This window comes from Telopea speciosissima, chromosome 10, assembly GCF_018873765.1.
Source record: "Telopea speciosissima isolate NSW1024214 ecotype Mountain lineage chromosome 10, Tspe_v1, whole genome shotgun sequence".
Lineage (NCBI taxonomy): Eukaryota > Viridiplantae > Streptophyta > Magnoliopsida > Proteales > Proteaceae > Telopea > Telopea speciosissima.
The window spans coordinates 52,181,103-52,208,532 of NC_057925.1; the positions used below are offsets into that span (position 1 = coordinate 52,181,103).

General features: G+C 37.9%; 2 protein-coding genes across 2 annotated transcripts; one reads left to right on the forward strand and one right to left on the reverse strand.

Annotated features, from left to right (window-relative positions):
* Positions 1 to 3,069: 3,069 nt before the first annotated feature.
* On the forward strand, positions 3,070 to 11,954 carry LOC122642032 (malate dehydrogenase 2, cytoplasmic). Its single transcript, XM_043835425.1, has 7 exons — positions 3,070 to 3,219; positions 5,109 to 5,267; positions 5,396 to 5,571; positions 5,717 to 5,994; positions 6,073 to 6,208; positions 6,386 to 6,497; positions 11,613 to 11,954. The coding sequence occupies exons 1-7, from the start codon at positions 3,177 to 3,179 to the stop codon at positions 11,705 to 11,707; spliced, it is 999 nt and encodes a 332-aa protein (XP_043691360.1). The 5' UTR covers positions 3,070 to 3,176; the 3' UTR covers positions 11,708 to 11,954.
* A 6,884-nt stretch (positions 11,955 to 18,838) lies between these two features.
* Positions 18,839 to 20,371, reverse strand: LOC122642033 (transcription factor MYB30-like). Its single transcript, XM_043835426.1, has 3 exons — positions 20,177 to 20,371; positions 19,919 to 20,048; positions 18,839 to 19,367 (listed from the first exon to the last, which is right to left on the reverse strand). The coding sequence occupies exons 1-3, from the start codon at positions 20,307 to 20,309 to the stop codon at positions 18,839 to 18,841; spliced, it is 792 nt and encodes a 263-aa protein (XP_043691361.1). The 5' UTR covers positions 20,310 to 20,371.
* Between the last annotated feature and the right edge of the window lie 7,059 nt (positions 20,372 to 27,430).

Sequence of the window (27,430 nt, forward strand, 5' to 3'; positions counted from 1 at the left end):
AGCCCTTTCCGCTAACCCCGGATGGAGCTACACCCATTGGGTCCTAGGCCCTAACCCTAGGTGGCGACTCCATTTTTTTATAAAGCATGATCCCAATCCCCATGATGATATATCGGAACGATACACCGTTATTCATCGAACCCAATCCTTGTCGCCATAAGGCTGAGGAACCCTCGTTCCGAGGACCACGGTACTTACAGGTTATTATCGGTTTCGATATTGGTTTTGAGCTGGTTATGGTGTCGGGTTATTTCATTTTTGGTGTGGTTTGGTTTCTTTTTGATTTTGGTTGAGCCGATTTCGGTGCCAATCCAACACCAAATCATAAGGAAAATTCGGTTTCGGCTCGATTTGGATTTGTTTAATATACATATTTATACAAAACTATGGAAAAATCTGGTTTTTTTAATGGGTTTCGGGTTTTATCGATTTCTTATTAGGGTAGATCGTTTGGTTTTAGTGTCGGATTCTTTTGGTTTCCAGTGTGGTTCGGTTTCAGGGTCGTAATACCCTAATCGAAAACGTGCCCAATAAGATTTCGGTTCAGTCCAGGCCATTTTAGTTCAGTCGGGCCTATTGCATGACTCTTTGCCCTAGGATTTCTCTTCTCAGATCATTAGACTTAACTTGTCAAACTTTGAAGATAGTTGGTGATGTACTTTGGCCAAGGATGGCAAATTTAGTACTAAATTCGCTGCTAGATCTCTTATTTCTGTCTCGACCAGTACTAATTTTTTTCATTCCTCTTGGTGGAATTTCTTTTGGAAGCTTAAGATTCACCCAAATTTTAAAATTTTCTTTTGGCGTGTACTAAATGTAGGAATTCCAGTCAGGGCATCTCTTTCCAAATGGCTTCAGATTGACCCTTCTTGTGCTCTTTGTGAAAATTGTGTTGAATCCTATTGGCATCTGTTTCTATATTGCGATTAGGTCAAACATATTTGAGTGGATGGACCTTTAGGACTGAGAATTGAATACCTGGCCAATTCCTCTTTGAAAGAATTCTGTTTGCATTATTTTTTTCTCATAAGTTAGACATGGAATCTTCTATTTGGTTTTTTGAAGTATTTATTATTACTTGTTACTTTATCTAGACTGCCAGGAACAAAACTGTTATTGGGTCAGAAAATTCTGATCCAATCTGGATAGCGAATCAGGTCAATCATTGGCTAGTAGATTTAAAAATATCCCCCCTCAATTTCGTCCCATAATGTATATTATAGTACTGAGGAGGAGTTTACAATTTCCACATTTCCCTCCTTACCAAAATTCAATTTTCCTGTCTTAATCTATGCAGGATACAAGATACCGGGAGTAAGTTTGGCAAGATGATCGTATATTTTTTTGCTGGATGGCAGGCTTATTTTATTTGCTGCAGGGCATATGAAGTCATCTACTGATATGGAACCAGATCTATTCAGTATTAGGAGAGGCCTTGACCATGCGTCAGGCATGGGGTTGAAGATAAAAGAAATGTGGTGCTCCAACTAACAGATCACTGATGTTATTCCCAACTATCTCTCCTTGGCGTGGCCTGGGTATCTTATTAAGGATTTGATATATATTAGCAATCTAATTCAGAATATCTCTTTTGACAAAAAAGGAGACACATTTTGTATGGCTATAGCACTAAACTTAGCTAGGTATGCGCAAGCTAAAAACTATGTATATATTTCGGTCTTCTAATTACACAGATTTTTTTACCATAAGTAAAAAAGATAAGTTTTCTATTCCCTTGTTGCATGTGTTAATATGTATGTTTTGGATAAAGATTTTCAACAGAATGGGAAAGATTGGTAAAGTGAGCACTCGTTGGAAATGATTTATGTTTAGGTACTTTTGCAAGCCTTGCACAGGTATGCCTGAGTAGCAGTATCAAGGACTAACCTAAATTGAGCAAGGATAACTACTTCACTGATGTTGTAGTAGTAACAGAAGGCATCAACTCCCTAACTCTACCTCACTCAATTAAGTTGTGTTTAGATTGTTGGTCATGGATAAGAACTAATTTTTAAAATAATCTGAATGTCAAAATATATTTTTTTTTGAGTTTGACTTGTTACCCATTTCTACCAAATACGCTATTTTTTAACCAAAATGTGAGGACTATATGAAGTTTGTATTCTCGTTGTTCATATTTAATTAGGTAAATCAATATATACCTTATATCAAGTTGGATGGGTTTAAACATTTTTTTGGTAATAGATTCCAAAATGCCCTATTCCCATGTTAAATCTTAGACTCCATTCAATGGAGTTATTCAAATTGTAAAACAAGGTATTGAAAATTTTGAAACAACCAAAAGGGTGCAAGGATCTACAAGGTGATCATGGATATACTTGACTGAGTTGGGGGCTGAAATCTGACACTTATATATCCAAAATTTAGAGTTTTAGGGCAGCCATTCAATGATGGTTTCTAGGGTTGAAGCTGATTTAGGTAAGTTTTGATTGAATCGAAATCAAAATCAATTGGACCAGATTTGAATCTCGATTTCAAGTTTAAGACCTTGAACTAAATCTTTCATCGCTCTCCTTGCCTGGTGTTGGATTGTTGTAATATTTTTTTTATCAAACCCAAGGTTTTAAAACGAGGAATCAAGAACAAAATCAGTCTGTGGCAATTCTGATCAAGATTGGATTGGAATCAGCCAGAATTTTGTCTTGAAGAATCCTAGAATTCGTTCCTCAGATCCAAAAAAATGGAATTTAAAGGTTTTTGGCTGTGAATCAACTGTATCCGATCGGTAGGAATCAGGAATCAGGATCAATCACGGCCGATTCACCGATCTGATTCCCTATTCTTAAAACCCTGGTCGAACCTCCGCCGTCCGTCCGGAGTCCAACTCCAAACTCGCCAGTACCGATCCGATCACAAAAACCTACGTGCAGAACAGTTACACTGGAACGCAGGCTATACCGCTTTAGTGTGTAATCTGTAAATCCTTGCCACGTCGACATGCAAGATGAGACTAATGGTTCACCGGAGAGTCAAACCAATAAAAATGAAAAAGGAATATGCTGTATACGCACGGAGCGTACTTTAGCAGAGCTACTTCGGCCAGCTCTCTATAAATAGCTTTCCGTCTCTGTGAATCTGTGATCCTGTGCTGGTGGATTTTATCTCTCTCTTTTTCTCAACTCAATCCAGTTACAGATTTCTTTTCGTCTTCATCGATGGCGAAGGAACCAGTTCGTGTTCTTGTCACTGGAGCTGCAGGTTTGCTTAGCAATTCCTTGCTTTATTTATCAGATCTGAGTCATCTGTCATCATACTCCTGCAGATCTTGCATTTCGGCTTGTCTGTTTTTTTTTCTTCTTCCGAACTTATCTGTTTGATTCCGGTTATTGAGGGGCTGAACTAGCCTTAAGAGTTTGTAAAAATATAATTTCAACAAGTTATGGATCCATGAACAGTTGCGATTTTCTATTTGATACAGTTGTAGTTATCTACTGTGTGCTTCCACTTGACTTTTGACAAATCTTTGACTGATCCGGATGGTTTTTAATGAATCGACGACTGAATCGTGCGATCTAAATAATCAGTTTTCACTCTTTAATCTTGGGACAGTACGAGCTTCAAGCGTTCTAAATGCTCGGAATTTGTCGCTAATATCTTCTATTACGTTAAACACACTCCAAGACCTGATGATTGAAGTATACGATTATAGATCCTGCTGCCGAGTAGCTTCAGACTGTGTTTGACCTTTTATTTGTCTTTCAGTTGGCCAGTCGCAGATTCTTTGTGAAGTTTGGTTTTGGCAGGAATTTTAGTAGATCCTCTACAATCAGTTTCTAGTATCTACTACTGTAATTGATTTTAATTTTGAGTTGGATTTTCAAGGGGGGGGGCCTTAGGTAGATTGTAATTTATGGTCTATTCATAAGTCAAACTTCAACTCTTCTAAGGGATTCTTTCATATTTCTAGATTATAGTCTATCACTTGTTGATCTAAGAATGGTTTTCAAAGATCTGGAGTTCGTTAATCAAAGTCTGCTGCTTTTTATTGTCCTGTTGATTTGTCTGACATGTGGTAATCATGATATTGTTTTGTAATTTTTTTGAATACTTTGGTTTTTTGGGCTAAATCTTGAGCCTTGGATAACCCATAGCTCACTTCATTGTGTGATTCCAATTGTAATTGATTTGTTTTGTGTAGATATAGTTAAAAATTCAGACTTTTCATATGCCAGTGTATTGGGAAAAGTTTTACTATAGGCATTGGATTTTTCTTCAGCAGTTGAAGAAAATTCATTGTGGTGTCAATTTTATAGCCTTTTGATTGGATACTGGAAGGATTATAGTTTTCCTTGGCAGAATGACTGAGAGTATCTCTGTTGTATTAGCCATATCAGTGTCAATACTTATAGTGCTCTTATTTATTATGCAGAAATTCTTTAACTTCACAAATTTCTAGGGTGCAGTTGAATATGCATTACATCCAAACCCTTGAAATACTAATACTTAAATGTAAAATTTGTCAATTTAATCTCAGTTTTGGATATTTTTACTCACTTTCATTCACTTTATTTTATTTTTTTTTCAATGAAAAATCTATCTCACTTCAGTTTTAACCGAACTTGTTGTCAGTTGGATTTGTATTGATATTATTTTAGAATTTATATGAAGTTTCATGCACAATCCAAATGCAATGGATTCCCTTCTTAATCACAATCCAAATGCGTTGGATGCCATTCTTAATTTTTTTTTGTGTGTGTTTTGATTATTCAGAATGAACTTTCATTTTTCCGTGGAAAGTCCCTAGTTTTGTATATGGTGTTAGTTTGTAATTCCCTTGTCCACATCCTTGCTGCACTATTGATTAATATTATGTGGTGGGAAAATGTTAATTTCTTTTTTGTTCTTTTAAATTTTTGGAGATGCCATTGCATTTTGTGGTGATGTGATGCTTTAAGATATCTCATCATCATGCTTCTGGCTATTTGTTATTGGTAGCAATAAAATGAGGGTGAAGCTTTTTCCAACATCATACCTGCAAATCAATTATGAATGTCACATAGATCATAGCTGAGTTCAGCAAGTTGGGCTGTTTTTGAATAAGATGTGATTGTGCTCCTCCCAAAAACTAAATTCTGTTTGGTTTACAGGTCAAATTGGGTATGCTCTTGTACCCATGATTGCTCGAGGGGTCATGCTGGGTACTGACCAGCCTGTAATTCTTCACATGCTTGATATCCCATTTGCTGCAGAGGCCTTAAATGGAGTGAAAATGGAGTTGGTTGATGCTGCATTTCCTCTTCTGAAAGGTATATTTCTTCCCTTTTATATGAAATACTGCATGAAATAGTGTAAGATCCGTCTTTGGATCATTGTATCAGATCCATGTTGTCTTTTATTGAATAGAGAAAGAGATCTGAGTGGATGTTTTTACCAGGTGTAATTGCTACAACCGATGTTGTTGAGGCATGCACTGGGGTCAACGTTGCAGTCATGGTTGGTGGTTTCCCAAGGAAAGAAGGAATGGAAAGAAAGGATGTGATGTCTAAAAATGTTTCCATCTACAAGTCTCAAGCCTCAGCACTGGAAAAGCATGCAGCTGCTAACTGCAAGGTGTTAAATTTATTCCCTCATGTTACTGTGGTGATTAAATCTTTCTTTCAAATATAGATTTTTCTGTGTTTGTGTTTGTATACGCATTTACATAAAGGTACCCATGAGCACTTTTGACTATAATTCTGTTTTCTGGTAATTGCAGGTTTTGGTTGTTGCTAACCCAGCAAACACTAATGCTTTGATCCTGAAGGAGTTTGCACCTTCTATCCCTGAGAAAAACATAACCTGTCTGACAAGGTTGGATCATAACAGGGCTCTTGGTCAAATCTCAGAGAGATTGAATGTTCAAGTCTCTGATGTTAAGAATGCTATAATCTGGGGAAATCATTCTTCAACTCAGTATCCCGACGTCAACCATGCAACTGTCAAAACACCAGCAGGAGAAAAGCCTGTACGAGAGCTTGTTGCCAACGATGAATGGTGAGGATAGAAAACCTACAGCTCTCTTTATGTCTGCTGTGATTTTCTGTGGCCTAATTTTAAAGTTAATTCTTTAAGGTTGAATGGTGAGTTTATCACCACCGTCCAACAACGTGGTGCAGCAATTATCAAAGCACGAAAGCTTTCCAGTGCCTTGTCTGCGGCCAGTTCTGCTTGCGACCACATACGTGATTGGGTGCTTGGAACTCCAGAGGTGATTGTTCTTTCTTGGGGTCCTCAGATTTACTCCTATTAATATTTTCCTACTGTACTTGAGTTATAGCTCGTTCACTGTAGTGGTTTGGTGTTCTTGTATGGGATGCCGCAGAGGGAGGTGGTGTTTAATTTGTGTTGCAGGATCTCTTACTATTTTCTTCCTTTTTGCACTTAGGGCACTTTTGTCTCCATGGGTGTATACTCTGATGGATCATACAACGTACCAGCTGGTCTCATCTATTCTTTCCCTGTTACTTGTCGCAATGGAGAATGGACAATTGTTCAAGGTAAGAGTGTGGTTGATAAACATGCTTTTCTCATTTACCGGTTATGCATTTGGCCTAGCCTTATTATTCCTTGGCCCCTTTTATTTTTATAGTTACCATGGTGCCAGGGTGACCCAAATTGTTGGAGGGCCTCTAAGCGCTTAGGCAACAAGGCACCCACCTAGGTGCCCTAGTATATTTTTATGTATGCATTGTATCTGGTATAGCTGATATGGTTCTGCTTATATGCTACGTCAAGAATCAATATTGAATCAGCATCATCATCCACTAGAAACCATAATCCATCTCAAGTCAGAACTGACAAGTGACTAATAGATCCTCATTTTCAATGAAGACATATCAGTATATCCAATAATAAACTTAGAACTTAAAATAGAAATTCAGAACTGAGTTCTGACATACAGAACCAATATATTTAGTAATAGAGAGTTTAAATTCAAGTTCAGTTCAATATATTATCACAGGAAGCCAAATATCTCGAACAATAGTAGAACTGACCTACTGTTCATATTTCACAACAAACTTTGATAAAATAACCAGCAGCAAAAAACTAAAAACTAAAAACTTCAGTTCAATTGTAAGATTGCAGTAGGTTTATAGCAATAAACTAGTGGCACTGGCACTTGATAGCAGAGAAGAGAAGAAGAAATGGAAAAAAATTGAAGAAAAATGAAGCATATGCAGAATAATAAATTCCAGATGAAAGCATTCTAATGAGTACTGACTGTAACGTAGAATCGTAGATAGCTTGTCAGGGCAGGATTTAGACCACACTATTGGCAGATGTGTTCCTTTCTTCAATGCAACAACTGCTACACAAGAACAGAGGGTATTTAGTCCAAATCAACTCTTCTAAGTTCTATCAGAACTAAAATTGACAGAAGGAACCAGTACCGGCAACCAAGGTTCTAAACCTCGGTTTTGAGGCAGGTTTCAGTCAGGTCTGAAACCGAGAACTGTCGGGTTTCGACACTGGGTTTTGACCCTGGACCTCCTTGGGTTGAAACCCTAGGTCAAAAGTTGGGTAGCATGGGGTTTGACCCTGGGTTTCGTTTCAGCCAGGAGCAAAACGAAGACAACTTGGAGATTTCGGTCAGTTTTGACCGGGATTTTGTTCCATGCCGGTAACGGTGAAGAAGAAGAAGAAAGTGACTTAAAAACTGAAACAAATTAAGAGATAAATGATGGATAAAAAGGGAACTTGCAGTAACAGAGAAGTGAAGAAATGAAGAAAGAAAGAAAAGATAGAAAAGGGGAAGAAGAAACTTGCAGGAGAATGCTGTTGCCAGAGCTGGAAAAGCGGAGGAATGGCGTTGGTAGTCAGATTTCGTCTCGTTAGAACTCGGAAAGGAAGAGATTCGAGGGTTTCAGCAGCTTCAATCTTTCTTCCCTTTTGTTTTCTCCATTTATAACCTATGGTTCCGTATTGCAGTATGTATCCTAATCCTGTATACATGCAAATGAAAAAGTGAGAAACAGAATCAAACAATTATATTTTTAAAGGTTAAAAAAAAAACTAAACCACAGAAGGAGACCACCCTGCTCACTAGGCGGGCCAAGGCAGCCAAGCTGACACCTAGGTGATGCTCAGGGGACCAAGGCGGTCGCCTTTAATGCATTCTGTAAAGCAAGCCCACGCCTAGCCCCTCATTCAGCGTCTAGATGCCTAGACGACACCTTGACAACAATGGTTGTTATGCATAATGTTGGAGTATAGATAATGTTCTTCTATTTTCACAACAACAACTCAGCCTTATCCCAACTAAATGGGGTCGGCTACATGGATCCTTGCTCTCCAATCAGCTATATTCGAGGTCATACTTGATACAAGGCCTAAGCTATGCATGTCTTTCCTCACCACTTCTCGTAGGGTCATTTTAGGTCTAACCCAGTTTATTTTGGTTCCTTCAATCTGAATCAAATCACTCCTCCATATGTTGAACATGACCATGCCACCTCAAACGACTTTCTCGTAGCTTATCATGTATCGGAGCTACTCCCAAATTAGCTCTAATTCAATCATTTCTTACTTTATCCTTCCAAGTTTTGCCACTCATCCATCTCAACAGCCTCATCTCCGCTGCATTGAGTATATCTATATGATGCTTCTTAACTGCCCAACATACATCATAGCCGTTTGTATGACTGTCCTATAAAATTTTCCTTTTAAGTTTTAGAGGAATACGCCAATCACGCAACACTCCGGAAGCACCTCTCCACTTCATCCATCCTATTTTAATTCTTTGTGAAACATCATCCTCTATATAACCTTCTTTATTTATGATTGAGCCTATATACCTAAATTGTTCTTCTAATTTCAGTCCTCTTAATGTTCATTGGTGAGTTTGCTAGTTCTGTACAATATTTTCGAAATAGAACAATTTATGAAGATACACACATTTCTTTGATGGCACTGTCTCAACTAGCTTTGTGATGCATTGTGGGGCCACTGTTATGCTATATCTACATATGATAAAGCATTGATACAACTCGAAATAAAACTTATGTATGTATCAACTGCAGCTGCTGGTATATACTGGTATAATGTATTATTGCAATTATTGCATCAGTTAGTCATCCCATCTCCTTCTTGTCCTATGAGTTGGGTAACAAAATAAAACAATTGCTTTGCCATCTTCATGTCTTCCCCCCCCCCCCCCACACACACACACTAACAAAAAGGAAAAAGAACAGAAAATAAAAGTGGATAGTAAGCAATTTTATTTGCAGCAATTTTATTTGCCTTCCTGTTTCCTAATGCCTTTCCACTCATCCTTCTAATGATTGGGATTCAATTAACTAGTTTTCAGATTTCTGGAGTCCAACCTGCCTTTGAATTGCCTGCTGTATCTTGCCAGTCCAATTCTGCATGGCAGAAATGTGTAGAGTTTAAATTTAAATCCTAAGGATATAATAGTTAAACTAGTGTTTGTACGTATAGTGTTAGGTGGCAAGAATATCAGGTTGATTTCCATGCCAAAAGGGAATGGCCTCTATAGAGAATAAAATGATTTCAGGGACAAGTAGCCACAGGTTCTATATACATTTAGAATTTCAGGCTTTCAACTAGTAGACAAACTAGGGCTTTATGCTTAGGCGGGATTTGAATTAAGGGATTTGCAAGGTTTTAATGATAGTTAAATTCAAGGTACTGGTGAGAGAAATTGAGGTTTAATGGTGGTTATGGGACAGTTTGATAACTCCTAGTTGGTTAATGGTGGTTTCTGGTTTTATTTCAGGTCTGGGGCTAGGGTAAGGTAGGGATGCTAGGGATTGTATTTTAATGGAGTAATGGTGATTGGTTTTGGATTTTGATTAGATTTGTTTGATGAACAGATGATTTTTCTTTTTTTGCTTACGAGGGTGTCCAGACCTTCTGCCTGTCCTGGGCACGCACATATGCCCCTACACACATGCACCGGGTTTGCACTGGATCCTATGTAAACCATAGAAGCCGTGGGGTTGGCCCCAAGGGTGGCTAAGGAGAATCAAATAAACAGCTTAGTTTCTTTCACATAGTTGTGAGAAATTCTTAAAATAAGTTGGAGAAGAAGAAGAGCCATCAGTCCTTTTGGGTGTCTACCTGTTGTATGTTAGTAAGTGTATATCTCTTCCCTTTGACATCAGAAAACCTTAGCTTATTCAAGGTTGCAGGGACCATCCTTACGACACAACCAACAGCACAATGCCCAACCCTGTGCACTGAATACATGAAAATAAAACTGGCCCCTTCATGGACCCAACCTGAAGGCCAAGTTCTCTTTTAATTACAGGATTGCTACTTAAGAAAAACCCAGCAAACTAAAAAATAAGAACTGCTTTAAAAATAAATATGGGGAAAGGAATGCTACCTGGTTGTGTGGCTCGTGTGGCTCCAGCGCCTAGACACAGAAACATGTGAAAGTACCGTGCTGCCCCCATGGAAAGGTGGAAATCCCGTCCAAAGCGATGCTTGCACGTGTGCTCCCATTGGCCAACCCGTGAGTGCAGGCTCTAGAGGCCCAGGCAGCGATCTCTTTCCCAAAAAATATATATTGAAGGTCATATAAATATATATATATATATATATACACATATGGAACTTACAAAGTTCCATGTGGACCCAAAAGTAGGATCTACACATGAAGTAAAATTAGAACCCACAGAAGGACCAAATCCCAAAGTCAAGTTCTGTTTACTTCAAAATTCCACCAACTCCTATAGACATTCAGAAACTGAGCCAAAAATAAAAACCCAAGTTCCAAATGCGAGAGATAAAACCAGACCCATGCATTGGCCAAAGGCCAAGCTCTACTTAATTAGATTGCGACCGACTCGTGTTGGAGTAATGACAAATCATGACTTCATGAGAGTCTTGGCGACCACAGCTGGGTCCCACTAACCAATCGCTCCCAAGTGGGCCCCTATCATCATATTGATGCTAAAACAGCACATTACTCTTAAGAGTTTAGGCCATGATGACCTCTTTTAGTAACTTGCCAGGCTATTAATATTTTTCACCAATTGCCTCTTCTATATTCTGCCTAGAAAGTAAACTCTTCTGCAAATTAATTTTTTTCTTATTGAACTCTAATGAAATATGGGAATTTTCTCATCTTATTTTAACTAGGTCAACTCTTCTCTTAAGTTTTTAATCATCCATCTAAAAAACATTTGGAGAACCCAAGTAATGTCTTTGTAATAATTTGTTTTCTACAGCCATAAGGTTTAAATATTACGAGTAACTGCAAGGTCAAAGTTTTTGACATAGCCATTTTGGCTGGCTGCTGTTTTCCCTGTCCCTCCTTTTTCCTTGTTCTGATTTGTCTTCATTTTCGTTGAATGCCAAAAACACTAAGCCAAAAAATTGACGGGAAGAAACCCACCAAAAAAAAAGGCGCTGGTTTGGCATCTCCTGTCCTTATTTTTCTTTGGGAAACAAACACCTGCAGATATATTCTTTATCTTTGTTAGGATCGTTCTGTGAAATCAGTCCAGATTTTGCTAAATTCATCATGGTGCATGATTATGTCTTTATTCAGCTGGTTCTTACATTTGCCAATTCTAGTTTCTAGATTGATTTTAACAATTCCAAATTCTCTGAAAAATGTGGCTCACTGTTCTCTTCTTTGGCAGGGCTCAAAATTGACGAATACTCGAGGAAGAAGTTGGACTTGACAGCAGAGGAACTCACTGAGGAAAAGGCTCTGGCATACTCATGCATCTCTTAAATGGTTTCTTCTTTCCTATAGCTTGGTGGTTAAGAGGAGCTTGTGTTTCGTATGTCTGAGAGAGTTAGCTTCCGTTTTGAATAAGCTATTTGTGATACCATAGAAACAGTTGACGATGGGGAAGCCTTTTCTCCCTGTGCTTTTTGGTTGTGCCTTCTAGAATTTGGATTTCCCCTCATAATGGATCCTATTGATAATTGCAGTTTTAGTGCATCAGAACATGGTCTTAATGAGCTATCATGTAGTTCCGTTGGTTGTTAATTAAGAGATGTCCAATTATCTCTCCCTGTTGGCAAGTTCACATTGTTTCATTGATGGTTTTGTTCAATTGAGTCGAATGGCACATATCTCGCACTCTCAGGTCTAGTTTTAGCTGACGTTTATTTAAGTTTTGTCCAGGTTGATTGTGTGAATTGCATAGAAGCATGCTGTGCGCCCATGGGTAATTAATTATCTCGCATCGCTCAATGATTCGTGGTTATATTGGTGTAAATCTATTGAGCGGCCCATGATATGAAGCATCCTGTTCTCAAGCTAGCCTAGCCACAGAAAGTGCAGGATCCAGAAAAGGCTGGCTCACCTTTGATTCTACGTCTCGCTGAAACTACTCATGGGTCCGGTTTAAATACCAAACTGGATCAGCGGTCAAACCGGATAATGGAACTGCTTTTATTTTTGCTCCGGTCCTTCCAAAACCGGATGGGTACAGTTTTGATGGTTTTTTGTTTTTTTGGTTGCAAACCATTCATTATAAATTTTCAATTAATATTCATCATCTCTTTGGCCTCTCAAGAGGCGCACTGAATCCTCACCCTGCCGTCTTCTCGCGTGCCACATAATGAGGTAGAGTAATAAGATTTTTGACCTCTCTCTACCTCATGAGCCGTGGATTGGAGTTCTTCATTCTTCAACCAAAGGTCAATTTTTTTTTTTCAATCGAGTATCTGCAACTGTAAGAGCATATTCACATTGAATATATATGTATAGTATCTGTGGGGTGGAATGAAATCGTTATCCTCTCCTATTACAGCACGGTGCAGTACTGCATCGTGTGGTGTTACAAAAGGCCATGTGGCACAGTGGGTCTCACATGGTGCACATGGCCTCTGCAACTGTTGCACGATGCATTACTGACCATGATGTAATAGGAGAGGATAAAAATTCGGGTGGAATGTTAGCAGTTAAGAAGTATCATATAACGAAGCTATGTGTTGCAGAGATGAGGATGTTAAGATGGATGTGGGAGTTGCCCCGATCAACGACAAACTTCGAGAATGTCATCTGAAGTGGTTTGGCCATGTGCAATGGAGGCCTGGAGACAGTCTCAGTAAGGAGGAGTGATTTGATTCTAATTGAAAGAGCTAAAAGAGTTAGGGGTAGGCCTAAAATGACTATAGGTGAGGTTGCGAAGAATGACATGCATAGTTTAGGTCTTGTGCCAAGTATGACCTCAGATAGAGTTTATTGGAGAGGGCAAGGATTCACATTGTGGACACCATGTAGCTTAGATTTTCTTGGTTTCCTGAGCTATCTTCTTTCCTCTTATTTTCATTTGCTATTTCTTACTTTTCTTATCTTATTCCTCCTTTTTTATTCTTCATTCCTATTCTTCATTCCTCTTACTGTCCTATACGTTTGTGAGGACCTCAGTTTTTTCCTACTTTGTTTTGAAAGGATCCATGTAGCCGACTGCCGACCGCATTCAATTGGGATAAGGCTGAGTTGTTGTAGTATCTCATATCATATATATGCTGTATAAAGACGTGAAAGTCCAGCATAGATTGACAGAATCTCAACCCTAGTCCGGCCCAACATATGTTCTAGACCATTTGAAAATTGCACTAGGTATAGGACTGATCACAGGTGTAAGGATCTGGCTCTCTTCCAGCCGTGGCGGGAGCTGGAGAATCCAGCCCAGCCAAAACAGGGCGGGTTGGCCATTTGCCCGTGTCACAGGGGGGGCTGCCAGTGAAATGACCCAAACACCCCTCATTTGGCTGGGCTGGATCCTCCAGCTCCAGCCACGGCTGGAGGAGAGCCGAATTGCAGGTGCACCTATAGATCATTAAAAGCTTGTAAAATTTGACCTCTTGAATCTTAAAGAGCTAAACATGCGCAGGCTCAGATTTTGATGTGCTTTGAATAGACCCACCAGCGCTACTTAATCAAAATATGCTGCCTTTTTCCTGAGGTAGTTCCTCATTGCTTATTTGCTTTAAAGAACAATAACAACACTAGTTCAAAAACTTGGATGCTCATGAGTCATCATGTGTGCTCTTGCAAACATCTCCAGTTCCAACAAATGATGCAGAAGTGCCGTATGCACGCATTCATCTACAACAATCAATGCCTATTCACATGAATACTATGGGCCAACATTAATACAACCATGCGCTTCAAGTTGATGAGATTAGCTTGACATAATTTAGTATCATTAATTAGTGTAGTATTAAGGAAGGGAGAGGGTTCCCGATGTAGTGTGGGAGGCAGCACAGCAATCACGTTGTGAAAGAAAAATGGTTCTTCTACAAGAAGACTCACATGGTCAGGGAACAGAGGGAATGTCAGTGTAGATATGATCTTAGGATGTGAAATAGTATGGGAAAGGATCCCCACGCTGGATCTTTTCTCCATCTAAAGGAATAACAATGTGGTGATAATTTGATGAATGAGGCAATCCATCTAGTAGGACTCAAATGTGGAAGGCCCAGAAATAGTGAACCAAGTTTGGGCTATTCATCATTGCCATTTCATTAAGGGAGTATCCTAGCATTTTTATGTCCATCTCTTTCTTCTTTACATGAAATGTCCATGCTGCCCTCTAATGTATGATACCATTTTAGCCCACTTCATAGGTGGGATTCTCAATTCCACTTGTTCAGAGAACCCTTTTTGTTGAGGTTTTGGTGTCTTGACTTCTGATGATGGACTGTTATGTGGAGCCTCCATATTGTGTTTCACTATAAACATGTAGCAAGAGTTCTTTCTCTGTAATGAAAATCCGAGAGAGGTCTAAGGAACGAACGACTGTAACTCTATTCTCCATTGATAGTGAAACAGATCTCATCTCACCGTGGACGTAGGCAATCTTGCCGAACCACGTAAACCCTTGTGCGCATTGTGTTTGCATTTTTCCTTTGCTTTTCTGCATTGTATTAGGGTCTACACTCTCCCCATATATTAATATGGGAAAATGTTTCCTGTCTGGGGCGTAGCCTCCACAAACACCCCCTCTCTCTCCTCCTCCATGAAATGTCCTATTTGTCCCCTGTTGATTGAACCAGTAGGGGCGCTCAATGACTCTCGCATGCCCGTGTAGCCTCCACTCTTTGACAGGAAATATCAACCTTATTAATAGGGGATTGAGTCTTTGTTTGGATGTGTAGCATACACTAGCACCTCTTTGTATATCTCTCTCTCCTCCTACCATAGGAGGGCAATATGTCGTTCATAGGAGGAAGGAGAGACATAGACACAAGGAGGTGATAGTGTATGCAGCCTAGCAATGTTCTTTCTCCCCTATTAATTATGGGAAAAAAATTCATCGAGTCACTGGGGCAGGGTACACTAGCACCTCGATGTCTATCTCTTAAACGATCACATTGCTCTCCTATGTACAATATTGTTTTATCGCATCTCATTGGTGCATTCCCTTATGCCACTTGCTAGAGAACCCTCTCCTTAATACTATATTCCAAAGTACCGGCAAAAATCAATTCTAAATTCTATTTCTACCCAATAGAAAATACGGTGTCAAGGCTACAAAACCTAGGCCACCTTTGTAGTATATATGAATCAGGTTATAAAGGGAATCAATTTAGGAATGCCTCTTTTTTCACTTCATGGATGGAGACTTTGCAGACGATAATCGCTCTCAAGTAAGAAAGACTACTTGCGTTTTGATCGAAGAAGAAGAGATTTGTGCTTGTGGACCTGTGGTGGTGATGAAATCTTAGAAATTAAGAGTAATTACAACTCTTCAACATCGACTAAGGGTGGTGCTTTCTTTGCTCAGCCCACTTAAGTATGTTTTTCTTTAATTCCGTTCACATATATAAATCCCAAATACGTTTTCAACGTGTAAGGAGAGTCAAGAGTCAAACAAATATAAGTAATAGCTCCCCATACATGTTCTTCATGTCGTTAATTAGTTTACAGGGAAAAGGAAATCCTACCCTTTTCCTCTTGGCATTTATATGAAGTGATCACTTGCTGAATGCTTGGTCACGGGTTCAAGTTCTGGAAACAATATCTCTAGAAATAGGAGTAAGGCTGCGTACATTTGACTTTCTCCAGATCGTGCTAAACGCTGGTGCCTTGTCCACTACGACCTTTTTTTATTCATGGGTTTTCTTTCCCATCACCATGCTTAGTGAAGTATGGCGCTTCATTATTTGTCACATGGCAGTACATGGGGTAGTCCACGTGATAGAGGACTGGACAAGCATCTCATTGGTACAATTTCAGCTTAAATTGAGTAGAGGAAGTAGCTAAAATTGCGAAGATGTCATTTTATATTTTATATTTGTCTCGCGGGAGCCTTGTGCACTGGGTTGCTCTTTTTATTCATTTGCATATTTGATGGCATTTTGGTAATTTACTAACACTTTAAATCAGAGTTTGAGCAAATTTCTTTGTTTACTTTGGATTAAAATTTGGCCATTGAGATGTATCTGGGGTCCTCTATCACATGGACTAACCCATATATTGCCAAGTGGCAAATAGTGAAGTTTTATACTTCATTATGCATAGAGACACCTAGGGAAATGGATGATCAATGGCATAGATGCGTGATTGACCTAGAAGAGAATTACTCAAGGCCAAGTATGAAGTTGTGTACTATTTAGTCGGGTTTCATATCGTTATTGGCCAAGTTTGAAATCAAGGTAGTTAAAATTACTCAAACAAGAATGTCAATCCCATTCAAAATTCAATCCAAATATAACCAAAGTGATAGCAAATGTAGAATTTTTTTTTCATAATAGTATTATTGCTCAATTGATTGATCTATTGTTGGTAGAGTGTAAGCTCCCATGAGGTCATAGGTTCGATTCCTTTCTCTTGTAGATGTAAATACAGTTAAATAAGACCCCCCCCAAAAAAATAAATAAATAAATAAATAAAGCAGTGCACTTGTTTTTTTTTTTTTTGGGGTAGAAAAAAGCAGTGTACTTGAACCACTAAAAGAATTATTAAGACAAATGATCATTACCCAAGAAGAGCTAACTTTGGACAGATAAGGATCATGATAGCAGGTTAATTTCTTTACATGATAAGAAAGGATCATGTATTAAGTCATTTAAGGTCAATTGCAAAAACTTCTAACTTCTCCCTACTCTTTAATAATAGATAGACATCATATTTGACAAAACTAACATTGACCTAGGATTGATCATTGTCTTCTTCTCTCTATTGCTAGGTCAAAGCTTAGACAGCGTTTGATATACATTCTTGGAATGTATTCTAAGAAGATTTTGCATTCTCAGATGATAAAAATAATTGTTTTTATCGTCCGAGAATATGAAATCGACCTAGAATACATTCCAAGAATGCAAACCAAACACAGCTTTAATTAGCATACACTCCTAGGAAAACCCCTTGCAGCAGTGGAGTGCTCTTGTGAGATTTGGTTTGTTGTAGAAAACAATCCAATATGAAAACCTAGAAGGAAAAAAAACCAACAATTTGAAAGTGCCAGGATACTCTGCTGGTGAAGTTAATGTTGTTCCACAGATTTAATTTGGGACGGAGTGATTTTAATCCTCTCCAATTACCTAAAGTGTGTAGTGCGGCAGTTCAGGGTGGAGATGTTGACACCTGGCAGCTCGGACATCCAACGGTCTGAACTCATTGACTTCTATTTTTTTTTTCTTGAGCTCGACACCGTTGGATGTCCGAGCTGCCAGATGTCAACATCTCCACCCCGAACTGCTGTACTGCACACTTTTAGGGAATTGGAGAGGATTATTTTCCCTCATGTGTTCGTGACCCTTTACAAATATATATGGGAAAATTATCTCTTCAATTTGCCTGCCCCTCAATTCCATCTATAGGGGGCGGTGGACCCCACCCGGGCAGTGTGTTCGGGCAGGGGTAGGGTGGTTATTTTTCCTCCCTATTAGATGGAATTGAGAAAATTGACGGGCAAGTAAATTGAGGGAATAAAGATCCGTTCTTAAAATATTATATAAAAGGCATGAATAAAAGGAAATGACAGTCACAACTCAGAAATGATCAACTTCTCTCTTATATATATTATTAATGGGGAAGTGTTTCCCCTGCGCATGCTTGCGGAGCTTGGTGTTGGGATTTAGAGGATATGAGTCCTTATAAACTTTCACATCGGCTACTAACTTCTGATGTGGGATTCGATTACTTTAGTGTGAAACCCAACAATCTCCCCCTCCATGTGAAGCACATGTGAGAATTGAGATCTTCTTCTAAGAAATTTTTTTTTCACCTTAATAGACACACAAAAGTTGCTACGTCATCTAATACCACTTGTTGGGCCTCATAAGAACTCACCTTTAAAAGCTAGTTGTTAAGGAGAATCACTAGTTGTTACCTCGGAAATATATTGTTAAAAATATATTAGATGGTTTGCATGACTCTTAGATCAATTTTTGTCATCGTCTTCATAATTATCATGCATCACGAATTGAAGCTCATTTGAGGAGGATCTTTATCCTCTCAAGTGCGGTGCACCTTAAAGTACATCTGACGGTGGACAATGCACTTATTCGCCTTTAAAATCCATCAATTCATCTTTGGCCATCGTAAGATAGACTTTTGCGGTGCACTGGGCAGTTCACCGCACTTGAGAGGATAAGAATTCCATTTAAGGATGCAAGTACAATTTGGTAATGTAGATTGCTACTTAGAAGAGTTGGTTTTGGGTTGTTGCACGCTTGATCATATACAACTGCAAATTACATTTGAAGAAGAAATTAAAGAAACTCTTGAAATGTTAGAAAGTATATGCCACTAGCTAATTTGGTTTAAGTCAGAAATCAAATCGGCATTCTTGTCCTCCCTCCCAAGTCCCAACGGTCAAAAAACCAGACTCCCTAGAGTTGCTGAATTGGACTCTTTCGTCGTCTCCCAACAAGAAGAAAAAAAAAAAACCCAGTTTCAGAGATCTGGCAATGCTAGAGATTCCCCTGCCTTTATGAAGAGATTATACCAAAAATCCATGTCTTTGTCTTCATTTGTATTCAATCCAAAAGCACAAACAGAATCTGATGTAGCCGAGACCGGAGAGAACAGAAATTGAAGTTCTGGGTTCAACTCCATTGCCGGAAAATCCTCCAGCACATCGGAAGTTTCAGCGGATGATAATATATCAGACCAAAAGCTATCATCAATTGCAGGGAAAGTTGCAGAGGAATCCAAGTTAAGGGAATCTGCTCCTCCAGAGGAGAAGTCACTGGAAGATTGTTGTGGGGACACAGGGGTATGGCCTTGATTCTCAATTCTCATCACAGGTTCTGATGATTGTCTCATTGTATTGGCATCACATTTGGATTTTTCAGAAGAAATTTGGGTTTTAGTATCTGGGTTGAGCTGGTTTTGTTTGAGCTTCTTCTTGAGATAAGTGTGCCAAACATTCTTTATTTCATTATCTGTTCGTCCAGGTAATCTTGCTGCTATCATGGACCATCTGCAAATTTAAAATGAAACACCATGTGAGAACTCAATTTTAAGCAAAAAATCTCTGTTTGATAGCACTGTAACAGTTGCAGAGGTAACACATGCATGTCAAGGTTCTTCATGTGGGTTATCAGATCTAGTAAATTTTCTGGTTCTGGTACTAACTTTGAGGAATCTTTGATCCACTTGTTCTTATAAAATATTTTCATTGGAGAAAGAGAAAGAACAAAGATAAGCAATTTTTTTTCTTCTGTGAATATCCAATTAAATACTGGCTAAGATGCTCTGCCATAGAGGCATAGATATGTCTGTAAAATATGATTCCAAATGGGTTTTTTTTTATCAATACAATGTGGGTCATGGATGTGTTGTTCTTGTCGGGCGGAAGTAATAATTTCACATCGGATAGGTATTTACGTACTCTTTTCTTAATGGCTAGCTTTTAAGGATGAGTTCTACCCAAATCCAAAGTAAAGACTTATAGGTACTTGGGCACGAGAACAGGAAAAAAGAGAGAGGAGGAGGAGAAGGTAAGTAGAGAAGTAATCAATTGAGACACACCTATTGCCCAGCATTTCATGTAAGTTAATGATGGTGTCCTCTTCTTCTTTTGTGAAGTTCCCTCGTTTAATGTCCGGTCGCAAGTAATTCGTCCACCGGAGTCTGCAACTCTTCCCACATCTTAAAAGCCCTGAAGGAAGAGATGAAATTAAAGATTAATAAACAACAATGAAATGAACTCCTAAAAGATCTTGGTGACCTATAATACATGTTCTATAGAGAAATGTTGAAAGCCCATTTAGGATTTTTGGTAATTACCAGCTTGTTTGGGAAGTGCTCTCCAGTTGCCATGACCATATTTCTGAATGTAAGAGATCAAAATCTGGTCTTCTTCTGGAGTCCATGGCCCCTTCTTTAATCCCATCTTCTCACAACATGGAGCTCTCACCATATTTGCTCTCTTAAGTTTTGAGTTATGAGATACCCTTCCTTGTAGCTCTTCCCTATCTCTCCTTCTCTTCCAGCTCCTTTTGGGTGTGCACGGATGGCTATTTATCCTTTCCTGAGATCTAAACGTGGCTTAAGCCAAACAATTTCTAGGAAAGAAGTCACTCTCTCTCACTCTCTCTCTCTCACTAATCAATCTCTTTAGATTTGGTTAAGAAATCCTTTCCATTAGTGTGTCGTAACTTAACTAGTTTAGAGTGATTAATAAAGAGAGAAAAAGAGGGAGGACCAATCTTGCTGGCTAATTTTTTGTCATATCGTGTTGAAGTCTTGAAGATCTGTGAGTGGCTTCAAACAGAGCTTTCAGTTGCGTAGGTAGTGACGTCTTGGGTCAAATTTAAAATAGAAAATAAAACATGTGATTTGTTAGGCAGAAATCTAAATAAAATAAGGAAAAAAACCCTTCAAACGGCAGTGTGGCCCTGCGTTATTGTCAAGACTCAGACATATAAGCGCAAAATGATCGTTTTACCCTAAGGTAAGGGTGTGACCATGCCAGAACATTAGGATCTGATTTTGGTATTGAATAATAAATGGAATGGGACGGTTCTGGGACGAGATTCTTAATGGTATTAGTATCAAAATATCGATTAGGCACTAGATAGGACCAGAACTATCAACATCCTTTTAAAGGGTATATTTTATGTTCTTTTGTTCAAGTTTTATGGTTAGAATTTGATGTATTTGGATGACATTTCTCTTATGGAGGTCCTTCAATTCTATTTCTATAAATTTGTTTAGTTATAGCACTAACACTGTATATGAACTTGTTTATTTCATCCTTGTCAATATTTAGTAGTCATTTTAAGAAGATCTTAAGGAAATTGAAGAAGTTAAACCGTGAAATTTAATTCATCATTGTTTCATATTCTAAGTTGCTTTCAAAAGTAAGAAATGCCTTACATCTCATAACAGTGAAAAGATTCACAACACTACTAATGAAACAATATCATTAGAAACCATTAAAGTTCTTCTCCCTTTTTCTACTAGGCTTAGACCCATTTAGGAATCAATACCGTCCCATCCGTTGCACCAGTGACAGAGCCAGTGGGAGCATATGTGGAAGCATCAATAGGGATGGGATTTTCACCTTTCATGGGGGTGGATTAAGGGTCTCAATTGGGACGGTTCCCAGTATTCAGGACGGGTCTATACCAGTACTGGTACTAAAGGTGCCAATCCTCGTATCGTCTCTTAACCCACTCCCATTGGCTCCCTCGTTGACGCAGGGGCCACGCTGCCTTTTAGAAAACTCCCTCCCAAAAAATTTAATGGATGGATAGCATTACTGAGTTTTTTTTCTTTGTCTAATTTACTCAAACCCTTTTTCTAGTTTTACTCAGTCTCTGTGTTCACATTGCATCCTTGTTGAACTATGAATCATTCTTTTTCACTCCACTAATGAATTGGGTTATATTATTTATTTTTGAAAATTTTTAGGTTGAGTCAAACAAAGAGGCTTGTTGTGGTTTGTTCTATTTGTTTGAATTTCAATCATTGTTAGGCCATGCAATGCATTGTTTCACTTGTTTGATGATGACCCATTGAAGAAATCAAATTTGGTTGGTTGTATATATTAGCCACACTAATCAAACCTAGCTGACTTTTATGATCCATATATATATATATATAACCTCTTTTTCTACTTCCACTTGGCAGTTCAACAGCCATCCACATGGATTTAGATACCATTACAAGGAATCCAAGAGGGTGAAGAAGAAGTATTAATGGTCTCCATCTTTACTACAGTACTTACTTATACGATATAGCCTTTTCTAATATTAATTAGACAATGACAAATATTTCAAGTTTTTCTCTAGTGGGTTTGGTCACCAACATTATCTCTTGCCTCCTTCTTGCTTGCAATTTTGGGTAGAGAGATAGTTTAAATGTAGGTTTAGGGTCCTTTCAATACCAACTACTCTTAAAACATTTGTGTAGAGAATGTATCAAAATTCTTCCTTTTTGACCTTGGTTTTGTTGTATCACCTACATATGGTTGTTACTAAACCACAAGAGATCAACTTAATTGATCCACTTTTCATTGTTTAATTAAGGTTAATATACTTCTTACAACATTAATGCCGTGATGCTGAAGTCAGTAGGCAGGTACAAAGAGGTGCAAATATTTCAAAGTTGAACTACTTAGATTGGGAAACAAATTTGAAAGGTCTAACATTGTTTTTTTTAATGGTTCTACATTTTTCTTTTTAAATTTCTTGGTGAGTATGAACTGTTCAACTTAAGTTTTAGTTGAGTGGATATGATGCTTTCCTAACTTGTGGCTCCTTCATTGGCTTTGAATATTAACTAATTAGTGGGTGAAATTAATATGAATTTTATTCCATAAGATTGAAAGAATAGAAGTGGCTAGCTTGCTAGGAACTATATATTTCTGGACAAAATTAATAATCCCACATCAAATTGATGGATAGAATTCATCTTTAAAAATTAGCCTTCAAAGAGAGGGTGCTTGAATACCTAATAATTCGATGTAGGATTATTATTTCTGCCTTCCACGTGGAACCCCAACACAGTTTAACCAAATTTAATTGTTCATAAATTCATATGACATTGTTGTGTTGGTCTTTTAGATCAAGTGTTTACCGCTACACTAAAGCCAATTGGTAATAATGAGAGTACAATTTTATTTCCTTATGTAGGATGGGCGATTAGTGACAGAGTTGCAAGGAGACGCTGATCTTCTAGGCCTAACCATCCCCCTTCTGCGTTTGCAGAGTGACTCGAACTTGCGACCTTGACTTTTATACCAATTATTGATCGATCTTTCGAATCAAGCGCTTATCGCTACGATAAAACCAATTGATGGTACGTAGTGAAAGCACAACTTTATTTCCTTATGCAGACTTGACGGTTAGTCCCAGAGTCGTGAGGAAACGTTGACCTTCTAGGTCTAAAAGGTCATTAGTTTGAAGTTTGATCTCTGTTGCAAGCAAGTTATTTGGATTGATGAACTAAATAGAATCTAGCCCATTATAGTTATTAATGGCACAGGAGAGCTGAAGGCCTCACAGCAAGGGTCTTAACTCAATAACCATAATATTGATTCAACTCTTCATGATAGATAATAAGCTTCTTCTCTTCCTGCCTGTCCTGTGAAGGTATATCCAAATTAAACTAAAGTTAGTGGAAATTAAAACACCTTTGTGAACGGATTAAAAAACATAAAAAATAAATATGAATTCTACGCGCATTAATCCCTGACCTTTTCACCACCGACAGTGGACGATTTTGGTCTCATACCACCTGATTATTTGCTGATATATAAAATAATCCATTAAATATTTGAATAATCTCTTTACACCAACTTTACAATTCCCTAAAATTAAATGGTCAATCTATGCATACATAATCATCTAAAATATGAACTATATATCTAATTGGGTTTTGAATATTTCAAATTAATGACACTTAGGCAGCATTAATTTGGTATGCATTCTTGGAATACATTTTAGGTCGAATTCGCATTCTCGGATGATAAAAATAATTGTTTTTATAGTCAGAGAATACGAAATCAACCTAAAATGCATACCAAACGCTGCCTAATTTTGGTGGCAGCAACAAGACAGCAAGGTGAACCATGCTAACTAGGTAGCTAGGTCAAGTCCACTAAGCTACTAACTAATACCAAGGACCAGAAATTAACCAAATCCTTCAAGAAGGAAAAATCTCCCTAACTAACTAGCTAGCTAGAACAGTCAATTAATGAAATGAAAGGGTAACGTCCACATTCATGTTTCACCATTTTTCATAAGCCATGCATGCACATAGAGATCGAGATCATTTTGATTTGGTCAAGCTTAATTAATTACTATGGAATATTGCATGAATGGTTACGTAATTCATCTTATCTCTGGGATTAGTTATGTGTTAAAGTTTAGGGTGTCTATCTAAACGATATGGTCCAGTAATTAATAGTGTGTTTTGAACTAATTTTATCTTGTATTAATTATCTCATCTGTTAGAGTTAGATCCATATATAGTTGACTTTTTAACAAAATTTCAAATCTTTGGTGTTGGGCGCACATGAATGAATAACCTTATTTTCTACTAAAAAACAAAAAAAAAGAATAGATCCATAGGGTTCCAAATTATGTTTCTGTGTTTGTACTAGTATTGATATCAGTCATGCCATTTGTTGGCAACTAAAATAATATTTACTAAACTTAAGTACTTGCTCTTGATTGCACCAGAAAATAATAAGTGCATGTTCTTAATGATCTTCCTTTAACTTACATTTGGGTATCGAAAAAAAGGGAACACTAACATTAAAAAGAGGAGAGCCAGTTTTTTCAATTCAATAGGATCACCAAAGATTTGCTTACAAGCTAGTTACACTAAAGGAAACCATCCCTAGCTAGAACAAGTTTGGATTACCTACCCGTACGTGTATGCTACACATATGGTTTGGTAATTCCATGTGTTCTTATGTTTTCATAAATGTTTCGTCCCTTCATGCTGCCATTAAGAGTGCGCATGAAGGACATTTATGAAAGTAAAAAGACAGGTATTACCTAACCATACGTGAAGCGTACATGTATAAATAGGTGATCTGAGTTCAGGATAAGACAACAATCTGAAACCTCAACAAGTGTAGCTTGATGAAACTATATTTTTCTGGTCTATCAATTAGATTTCTGAATTAATTTTGATAATCTCCCCCCCCCCCCCCTTCTTTTCTTTTTTTTTTCTCCCTTTTTTTGGTAACATGATCATTTCCCATATGATGTGCATGGTGCAAAACTACAAATTAGGTGTTGACACATTGACTTGGCTAATTAAGTCACTCATTAAGTATAAGTACCTTAGAATTTCTTGTACATATATCAAGATGCATGCATGCATGCATGAGATTAGTTAATTTGAACTTAGTATCTATAAGTAAAGCTAATTGGGATAAATGAAATATCGGATGTCGTAGGTAGGCTGCATTTGGTATGCATTCTTGAAACACATTTTAGGTCGATTTTGTATTTTCGGACAATAAAAATAACTATTTTTATGATTCAAGAATGCAAAATTGACCTAAAATGCATACCAAATACAGCTTTAATTTCGTGGTAGTCCTGGATTCGAATCAAGAAATAGCTTTTCCACGAAAAAAGGGTAAGATTGTATACTATGACCTTCCCCTGATCAAGCAATGACGGGAGCCTCATGCATTGGGTACATCCTTTGAATATTGATGTTACCCATGCATGTAAATTTTCCGTTTCATTTCGGTACTGTTTGATCAGAGATTCAGAATCTTATAGAGTAATGCAACTTTAGCTAAAAACCAAATCCATTAAATCAAAATGTTTTTCAACCTAGCTTACCAACTCACATTAATGCTTAATTTCAAAATGGAATATGGGATGGCCGTGTCGTTTACGTAAGGCCCTCACTATAGGCCACCGATGGAGGAGAGAGAGACCAAATATTTAAAATCCAGTTTTAATTTTATGAAATATATATTTTTTAAAGTTAATTGGTCGGTCTTGGTCTAACCCGATAAACCGATTGATTAGGATCAATTAATTGAATCACCCAAAACCCCAACCGGGTAAGAACTGATTAACAATCCATTATTCAAAATATGCTAAAAATAATAATAATAATAATAATAATAATAATAATAATAATAATAATAGTAATTGTACGATTAAGATTTAAGACCAATTAGTCAAAACCATTTAAAGACCTTTTTTTTGTAGTCCAGTTCCTCTGTACGTACATGTGAAAGGTAACCACCTGTCCCATTTTTGCCATTTACAAGGGGGAGGGGGTAGTTATGAAAGAAAAAAGAGAAGTGATTGCTTTTTTTTTTTTTTTTGGTTGAAAACGAACTTATTTATTCATAGAGTGAGAAAAACGCCTGGAATCTGAGATACATAGTTCAGCAAGCCAAGGAGTGGTGACAGGCCAACTTGTAGTACAAGCTAAGGCCTTCCTGGCCAGGAATCAACCACACTGTTAGTCTCCCTGGTAATAAAGGAAAATGTAATTTCCCTGTAAGACTCTGTTAAAAAACAAATGTCCTTTACAATATGGGTAATCTCTATAGGGGGGACTGAGGTGGACGGGGATAAAATATAGGAAACTAACTCTTTACAAGAAGTGATTTCTTCTCACATGTACCTTCACCTGCACCTATGTGCAGATGATCCATTCTCTCTCTCTCTTTTTTGGTTTTTGGAGGGGGGTTGATGAAAAAACCATTTAAAGACCCATAACCAATTGACCAATTATTAACCCATCTCAATTTTAACTTTATAGGACTGATTACGTGATGTATGGGGTACAATGTCATGTATTCCGTCGCTTGGATTTGTGAGTTGATTTCGAAGGGCCGTTTAGATGTTGTAAACCTCAAGGTCTGGAGGAATTAGTCCACTTGCACGTTAATCTACTGTACTAGTGGGGCTTTGACAAACTAGCGGGAAGATGGCAGTTCTTGAAGAAATATTTTTTGAGGACTATTTGGGTATTTCGATAAACTTCTTATAAAGAGTTTTACTATAAATTTGTAGCGAGGGTTCATTCTCTATAATACAATCTAAGAGAGATGTGATGACGGTCAACTATAACACTATTCTCCATCGATAGTGAAGCAAATCTCATCTCACCGTGGAGATAAGCAATCTTACCGAACCACATAAATCCTTGTGCACTGTGATTATTTATTTGCAATTTCCATTCTTTTCTGCATCATTATAAGTTTCGTTTTCTATACGTGGTTGGTCCATTTTGATCTTATGCCTCATTTGGGTATAAATTAAGGGCCCGATTAAGGCCTAACCAAACGGATTTGCATAAATGTAAATTAATGTGCATAAAAGAAATAATAAAGAAGATTCAAATTAAAATTTGGGAAGCAGTTTTCTGTCCAGGAGTGTGGCCTACGCCAGCACTCCCATGTGTCTATCTCTCTCCTCTTTAAAACAAGGGGGTAGAGGTGTCTTTTCTCAAATAGGAAGGAGAGAGATAGACTCATGGGAGTGTAGGCATAGGCCACACTCCCGGACAGAGAACTTTCTCCCTTCAAATTTAATATGCAATAAG

Coding starts and splice junctions, on each gene's coding strand:
- LOC122642032 (XM_043835425.1), top strand. CDS start 3,177: ATGGCGAAGGAACCAGTTCGTGTTCTTGTCACTGGAGCTGCAG. Junction 3,220..5,108: donor TCTTGTCACTGGAGCTGCAG/GTTTGCTTAGCA, acceptor TTTGGTTTACAG/GTCAAATTGGGTATGCTCTT. Junction 5,268..5,395: donor TGCATTTCCTCTTCTGAAAG/GTATATTTCTTC, acceptor TGTTTTTACCAG/GTGTAATTGCTACAACCGAT.
- LOC122642033 (XM_043835426.1), bottom strand. CDS start 20,309: ATGGTGAGAGCTCCATGTTGTGAGAAGATGGGATTAAAGAAGGGGCCA. Junction 20,049..20,176: donor AGCACTTCCCAAACAAGCTG/GTAATTACCAAA, acceptor CTCTTCCTTCAG/GGCTTTTAAGATGTGGGAAG. Junction 19,368..19,918: donor CATGAAATGCTGGGCAATAG/GTGTGTCTCAAT, acceptor TTAAATTTGCAG/ATGGTCCATGATAGCAGCAA.